This window comes from Bombus flavifrons, chromosome 14 (genome assembly GCF_040668555.2).
Source record: "Bombus flavifrons isolate JBK064 chromosome 14, iyBomFlav1_principal, whole genome shotgun sequence".
In the NCBI taxonomy this organism is placed as follows: domain Eukaryota; kingdom Metazoa; phylum Arthropoda; class Insecta; order Hymenoptera; family Apidae; genus Bombus; species Bombus flavifrons.
The window spans coordinates 11,507,044-11,514,879 of NC_138455.1; the positions used below are offsets into that span (position 1 = coordinate 11,507,044).

The 7,836-nt window shown below is 50.4% G+C and overlaps 1 protein-coding gene across 5 annotated transcripts in view; it reads left to right on the forward strand.

The window, feature by feature from the left end:
* The window catches only part of LOC138186896 (cell adhesion molecule 2-like), a 142,737-nt gene extending 136,292 nt beyond the window's left edge, over window positions 1–6,445 (forward strand). For 4 of the 5 annotated variants that reach the window (XM_069127185.1, XM_069127183.1, XM_069127181.1 and 1 more), the window contains 3 exons: window positions 1,964–2,076; window positions 2,257–2,330; window positions 5,206–6,445. In XM_069127185.1, the coding sequence (XP_068983286.1) occupies window positions 1,964–2,076; window positions 2,257–2,330; window positions 5,206–5,449 (431 nt within the window). In that variant the 3' untranslated portion in view covers window positions 5,450–6,445. The remainder of the gene's footprint in view (window positions 1–1,963; window positions 2,077–2,256; window positions 2,331–5,205) is intronic. The other variant, XM_069127184.1, reaches the window with a different exon arrangement.
* The last annotated feature ends 1,391 nt before the right edge of the window (window positions 6,446–7,836 follow it).

Consider the following 7,836-nt stretch of genomic DNA (forward strand, 5'->3'; position numbering starts at 1 on the left):
CGTAGTAGGGCGCCAGTCGACTCTACATCCGCCTCGCTGCACCAACGTGCCACCGCCAACCACCGCTTTCCGGGAACGTCCTCTTTTGCCTCGGCTACTCTCTGCAACTCGACGACTTTTCGACTCTCTCTCTCTCTCTCTCTCTCTCTCTCTCTCTCTCTCTCTTCTCTTTTCAGGGAAACTAGAGCCAACGAAGAATAATTCGAGAAACAGAGGCAAGGAGAGATTGCTCGAAAGAAAGAAACGGCGAGGAGGAGAGAAAGACGAGAGACGATGGGCGGAAGAAGGAAATTCGGGCAACTCGGTTAACTGCTAATTAATCCGCGTCACGTAGTCGAAGAGAATCTAATTTGTCTGCGAGAAAAGTCGGCCGAGTGGAACCGGTCGAACAAAGGAACGCCGCGATCGAATCTCGCGTTTTCGATCGTCCGCCTCTCGCGGTAGATCGCCGGGCCGCGAGGTCTCGTCACTCCGAGGATTTAAAAATATAATCCGCAAAGCGCAGGCAGTTGAAACGAGTAGACACGAGCTCGCAAGTTGCGCGCGTTTAAAGATTACGTCGATGAACGTCGGTGCCCCTTTAGGGCTTCGCAGCGAATCGCGCGCGCTGCGACGGCTCGAAAAGTTTCCTATTATCCCGCTCGTCGTCTCCCACCTCCGCGTTGCTCGAGGAAAACTTGCCAACCTTCTCGACGATGTCCATTAGGAGTTGAGCGAGTTTAGCGCGCCACTTAACGCGAGTGTAATATCGTTTCGAAAACGTTCTCGTCGCGACGACTCTCGAAAGATTCGGCGACAAAGCCGACGGGGATGGCCGCAAGAGGCCTTCGACTTTCCACGGCCCGCGGCCCTCGATCGCTCGCGTTCCGCCTCCGGCTGCACTTAATCTTCGATTCTCTTTCAATTACCCGGCTTCGGCCGGTCGAGCGAACAATCCCTTCTAAGGCTGCGCCTTCTTTCCTCTCTCCGTTCGTCATCGACTTTCGAATTTACTGAAACGTGCCGACGTGTTCGGCAGATCGATCGATCCGTTCGATCGGAAACGAGGAAACGAGAAAACGGAAAACGAAGAGGGGAGGAAGAGGAACGTTGTTAAAATGCGAGAGTACGCGCGAAAGAAACGAGAGATAGGAGGCTCGACGAAGGAGAAACGAAAATAGGACGGAGGCGCGATCAAAGGGATCGAGAGAAGCAGCGCGAGCTGAGGAGAATACGGCTTAAAAATGATTTAATTTCGAGGCTCGTTTATCTCTCGGTCTCCGGTCCGCCCCCCCCTTTCGCGAACAGATTCACGGAAGAAGCGGATGAAAATGAAGACGAGGATGAAAAAGGAGAGGCAATATAGTTTCGATAAAACGAGGACAGCGTGCGCAGTGTCGGTTCCGTGCTACGGAATCCTTAGGACTCGCGCGCCAACCTTCAACGAGCAGATTTTCTCGGCAAACGTAGCTGCCGCGCGCCGGCCTTTCATTTCGCGAAAGCGAGACGAAGTTCTTTGCTCGGGTAGCCCGCGGCTGCGAATCTCGTTTGCTCTCGGAGGAAATCTCGTCGCCGCGACGTACCGCGGCCTTTCGACTTGGCGTTTCGATTCGAAGCGCCGCGCTTCCACTACTCGCCTTCCATCGCCGGTACCGACGGCGTCTAAAACATTTCGGATCGTCTCGAACGCGTATCCTACGCGCGATGAGATATTCGAATCGCTTCGAACATGGTTCAGGGCCTGAAACTCTAATTGGCGTCTCGATCGCCACTCGCGAGACGTCGCGTCGTTTCGTTCTTCGTTCTCGCGAGCGTTGTCGCTTCTTTCGCCCGTTTCCTGTAACTCGTCGATGTTCGGTCGCGAGAATTCGACACTGTCGCACGACGATAAAAAGGAAGTTTGATCGGATCGTCGAGGCCGATCGGCCGGACGATCTCTCACACGCTACAACTCGTGGAACACGTCCCGTCGCGTTTGTTTCAGGTGAAACCAGACACGGAAATGGTGTTCGAGCAGCACGGACTTTATTCCGTGATATCCAGTTTACGACTGCAATTGGAACCGGATCACATCGCCGGCGACAAAATAAACGTCAGGTAATTCCGCCCTGGACAATCTCCTCCCCACCCATCACCACCACCACCACCATCACCACCGACACTCACCAACACTCATATCATCACCGCCACTCTGCCATCAATGCCATCGCTATCATCATCAACAGCCCGACTCGTCCAGCCCCGACGATTAATACGTCTCTATAAATTTTGTCGAAGATGCGAGGCGACCGTGGTATTGGACTCGACGTCGGACAAGCCACGCTTCGAGACGCGCACAACGGAAGTTTTCGGTAAGCTCTGCCTCGTTACGAACTCCACGAGAATTCTCCGTTCGGCTGGTTGCACGCGAAAATACGGCTAGCGCGATATGCGTACACGCGTATGTGACAAGTACCCACACGTATAACGGCTATAAACATATATTTTACTTTCCAACATGTGCATATCGTATAGATGCATTTGGTAAGACATATTTAATGACTAAATTGCGTGTGCGTAGTTCGTTACACGAATGGCAACGATTTTTACCGGAGGCGTAAATAGACTCGATGTTAATACGACTCGTCTATTTTTATTGAAACAGAGTTCATTACTGCACTATCGTAATTATCGATTCCACCTTGTATATTTTAATTACGGATATATCGAACTGTAACCGTTTTATCCCGCGCGTAACGATTATAGCTACGTATAGTAGGACGTTCTGACGGGTTTAAGAGGCAATACGTAACGTTAGTTTGTCCGAAGAGTGTCTTCCTTCTACAAACCCGTCTTTCGCGACGATACATCTTTATACAAACACGAAACCTAGTCTGTCGGACGTCGTGATCTTTATTTCGATAGAACGAAATGGATTGTACGTAATTCGATAAAATAGTACAAAACGGAAATCCATTATTTCCTTATAAAACGAAAGAAACTTTTCGGACGACCTAATAGTAAAAACCGACGTTCGTAATCGTCGAACTTTGTAGAAATATCCGGACGAGCTCTCCGTTTTCGTGTGCTTCGATCTCGGAATTAAAAGTCTCGAACCGAGTGCGCGAAATATATTTCTCGACGCGCCGCTGAATTTAAGCAATTAATTTATACGAGCGACGAGACGAAAAGGGCTGACAAGCGCAGTCTTAGATGGCTGCTACGTATATATCGCGAGTATTCGCCTGTATTTTACCGCTGAATACGTCTTTTACGTGCGTATGTCCGCGTGAAACTAACCTTCGGGTTTCCCTTTCTCGTGTGCCACAACGCGCCTTTCGTTCGCTTCTCGCCGACCGCGTCCTCTTTCGAAAAATGGACGAACGAAGGAGAAGCGAGAACCGTCGAAACGACGGACGCGTTAATTAACGCGTGCCTGACGGCGCGAGAAACGATTACCTCGTTATTTCCGAGCGAAAGAGGCGCAACCCCGTAGAAAGCGAGAAGGAGAAGGGGAAGGGGAGGACGCGAGGAGTCACTTTCGCAGGAAATTAAGCATCGTTCGCGCGCTCTAACGAATTAAGGATGCTTTACGATCGTCGGTGTCCGTGGAACGGACCTGCACCGGCCGCAAAGTCGGCCCGAGCTTCCCTCGAGAGGCGCGCGCTCGCCCCAACTACCAAAATTAAAACAATAATTTACGCTCGTTTACCTTTCGCCTCGGTTTCTCCTTTCTTTCTTGTTCAACGCGAGCGATCAATTCCGTACATTAGGTTACGATTACGATCGATGTAGATGGTTCTGGCGGAATAAGCAAATAGAATAAAAAGTTCGTTGAGTTAACGAAGCCTGGATATTTGAAATTTTACCTACGCGCGGATTAATTCCATCAAACTCGTTACGCGCGTACGCGGTGGCTGGCGAAAATACTCGAATATTTCTAGCAACTTTGGCGTGTACATCGTAGGAAACGTTTCGAAGTTTCAGAAACTTATGGAAACCTTTTACGAATACATTGTGTATTACGCACAGTATTTCGAATTTCATCGCTGTTCTAACGAGTTGCGAGTATCGTGGATATAACGTTAGAGTTTCGAACAAACTCGAAAATCTATATTAAAGCTACGGATATTTAGTACAGTGACATTTTCGGCAATAATCCCAGATATAGCTCTCTCGAATGCAGGTTCCGCCGTGCTTGATTATTTTTGGCAGTGCTTGGGAACATCGGTCGGTCGGAAAATTCGCCGTAATCGGAATCGTGGCCTTAGTTATGCTCGATCACGTCGCACGAATTCTACGATGACGAACGAAATCGCGTGGGTCGCCACGCGATTCGGAATGAAAATTAAAAGAGGTGGAAATAAAACATAATCGAGTGGAAGTAGCGTTTGCAGAGAACGATCGATCGCAAAGGGAATGGGAAATTTGGTAGCCGCCTCTCGGACGGGACGCTCGTGAAGGGTAAACGTCGGCCGAAATCGCCAAAGGGGACGGTAGCGGAAGCGAGAGAGCTTGGCGCAAAGGGAAAAGAGAAAGAGAGAGAATGGCGAACGTCTCGACGAAATTGCTCTTAACGATCTTCGATTTTCTCGTTAGACCGAGTCGTTCTTGGAAGCGACGTACGTCGCGTTGCCGCATTCGCCGCTCTCGTTCCTCTCCACCCTTTGCATCCTCGCGACTCTGCTACCTACCAAATTCTCCTAGGCCGAAACTTTTCGAGAAGATCGAGGCTAAACGTCCAAGAACAAAGTTCCAATCGTGTCGGCTTAAAAACTTGAAATTTCCGCTTTGACGAACCTCGGTCGTAAATGTTGTTCTCTTCTCGCTTGCTTCTTCGAGTCTAGGTTTCCTTCAACTAATTGGCATGCATACTTTACCAGGCGATGCGAAACACTTTCATACTTTCTTCTCGATACCAATGCTTCGTAGATCGAACTCGTTAAATTCGCTAAATGCAAAAGTTGCATTTTTTCTCGGATTTCAAAAATCAACAGCTAAATTGTCCGCCAGGAACTTTTCCACGTGAACAGCGGATGCCAAGGTGGATCGAATAGCGCGTGTATCGAGAAGTAGGCAAAAGTAGCGCGAACAGTTTCGAAGATATTTTCAGGGATCGGTTTAGTGGCACACTCCGTATTATTAGCAAATGGATTAGCACGCTGCAACGTATTATACGTATTTATAAAGACCTCGTCGAGGTTTTCGACGATCAAAACGAAACGCGTCTTCTGCTAAATGTTTCAGTGGAAGGACAGGGCAGCCTTGCAACGCCTTCCGTGTGCCTGACAGTAGCCAGCGCGCTACTTCTCCGACTACTGCCAACCTTGGTTTAGGAATAAGAGCGTGCGAACCGCAAGCGGCCGGCCGCGTTCGCGTCCGCGAGACGCGATTGCCACGCGCGCCACTCGACTCCATCGAACAGGAAAGAAGAGAAGACGAGAAACACAAGGATGGAGGAAGAAAGAGACGAATGGGCGATCGTACCTAGCGATCAAATGCGAAGTAACAGGAAAATATCGTTGGAACGCCGAATGAAAACACGGCAATGATCGAACAAACACGGAATTGGAAGGCGGATCGGAACCGAAAAAATTCTGGTTCGCGGAGTTGGCGGGGGACGAGTATCGCTTGGCTACTTGGCCGATGGGTGATCGATCGGGGCACCGGGGTCGCCGTGAGGCAATCGCGGGGCAGTCGCGGGCCCGGGAGAACGCGCGCGCGGATTATCATCCCGTTGGACGGCACGCGACTCGAAAATACGATTTACGAGCCTGTAAGCGGATTAATTTGGACGATTCGACGTGCACGGGATAGCGTAAATATTTGTCTGGAGCGCGTAGGGAAGCGAGTCGGCTATTCTTTCGCGGCGATTCCGATAGAAATCCGCGACGAGCGAGAGCCGTGGCCGAGCGAGGCGTCTCGACGATCCACCCCGCGCATATCCGTGTTTCTCTCGCATGACGCGCATCCGCGTAGCACGCAACGATACCTACGTGTACTCGTTATACGGCTTCGAAGCTTTTAACTCCCGTTGTAATTCCGAAAAGTCGGGACGAGATCGGTCGCGCGGTTCTCGCTCTCCAACCAAGAACAAACGAACGAGATACCAACAGACTTCCGCTTGCCTTCGCGTCCGCGACTTCTCTCTTTGTGTCTGTATACTTTGTACATAGCTGCGACGCCTGCACGCGCGTACATCTGCCGTTATCTACGAAAACTAGGTACACCTCGTCGAACATTGCGATAGAGAAGAAAAAACATTGGATCGCGAACCTTATTCGCGCTTTCCGTAGAAACGTAGACAACGTGGCGCGGCGTTTTTCCAAAAAAAAAACCAGATCCGTCGCTCGTTTCCAAACGAGCTACGATCGGGGCTGCGCAGTCGAACAACTCCCCGAAACTACCGAAAAATCGGACAGAGATTACGTACTTGTGTGTATGGCCTAATGTATATACGTATACATAATATATATATATATACATACATATATATATATTTCGCATATTTAGTAAATAAATCGTATTTCATTACAAAAGCGATTCTCAAGCCCGACACGTCCCTCCGAATACACCGTGGGTTGGTACTCCTCGGGCTAAATAATAATATCTCCTCACCCGCGATTCACTGGAAACCTCGATCCTGGTATACTATACGGTGGGTCGTTGGTGTTCGTTGCCTCTGGCCGGGCGTGTACCCACGGCCCATTATCTGCTGCCCATTTACGTGTACGCGAAACAGACGAGCGCGATTAGAAGATCTCGACGTGTTCCGGTGGCTCGATCGGCTTTCGCCGTCGGACGTGGAGGATCTCCGGCTGTTGCAGCGGTCGAGAAAGAATTAATGGTCGTTCGTGCCACGGGACAATACGGGGCAGAGGACGCGCGGGGATCGTGCAAGGGGCGCCCCTTAACTCGATACCAGAAGGAAATTCTCGAGAGGATAAACGGTCGGTCGACGCGAACCGACGCGAGTCTCCCGGAAGACGATCGATGCTAATAGCCCGTGCCAGACCAGACGGCCTGCCTCGTCCTTTGAATATGTATCGACGCGTGCTCTCCCTTCGTCTTTCGTCCTTTCGCCTTTCTATTTTCACCTTTCGACGCGAACAACGACAGAGGCTTGTTCGTGCTCTCGCCCTCGTCTATCGGAGTGCGCGCGATACCTCGCGATTCTCGCGACGACGCAACGGTCCGAACGAGGAGCCGACGAGAGTGCCAACCATCGAATCCGATTACGAGCGGTTAGCATTCGGCGCCGGCTCGAATTTGCTCGATTTGTAAGCGAGCGAGTGTGTTGGACGTTCGTCGACGAGTCGAATTGGCGAAACGGGAGACGAGTTTGGCATCGAGGAGACCAGGGAATCGATGCGCGGCAATTATAACCGCGTCGTTGTCCCTTCTCCTTCCTTTCTCCTCCCTCCCTCTCTCTCTCTCTCTCTCTCTCTCTCCCTTCCTCGTTCCATTCTTCAAATGTCCATTCTCTCTCTTTCGATTTACCTCCCTCGGACGGATCATTGACTTTTTGTTCGTCACGATACACCAAAAATACACGTATGACGCGTAACGGGGAGTGGGAGGAGGAGAAATAAAGTCGATATCTCTCGGTATTACGTAGTTGGGGCCAATGACCGGGAAACGGGGTCGCGATCTCTTAAGTCGTCCGCGAGATCCTTTTTTAAAGTATTCCACTGACCCGACCTTAAAACGAACTGGCTCCACGATTCCTCGTACTCGACCGAGCACGAAAGAACGGTTAGCGGCTAGTTACCCGAGAAAGCCAGCGATCGACGTCCAACGTTTCTTGGACACAGAGACTTTTATTAAAATTATTATAATCTCGCGCGAGCACCCCAATAGATTCTTCGTTTCGATCGA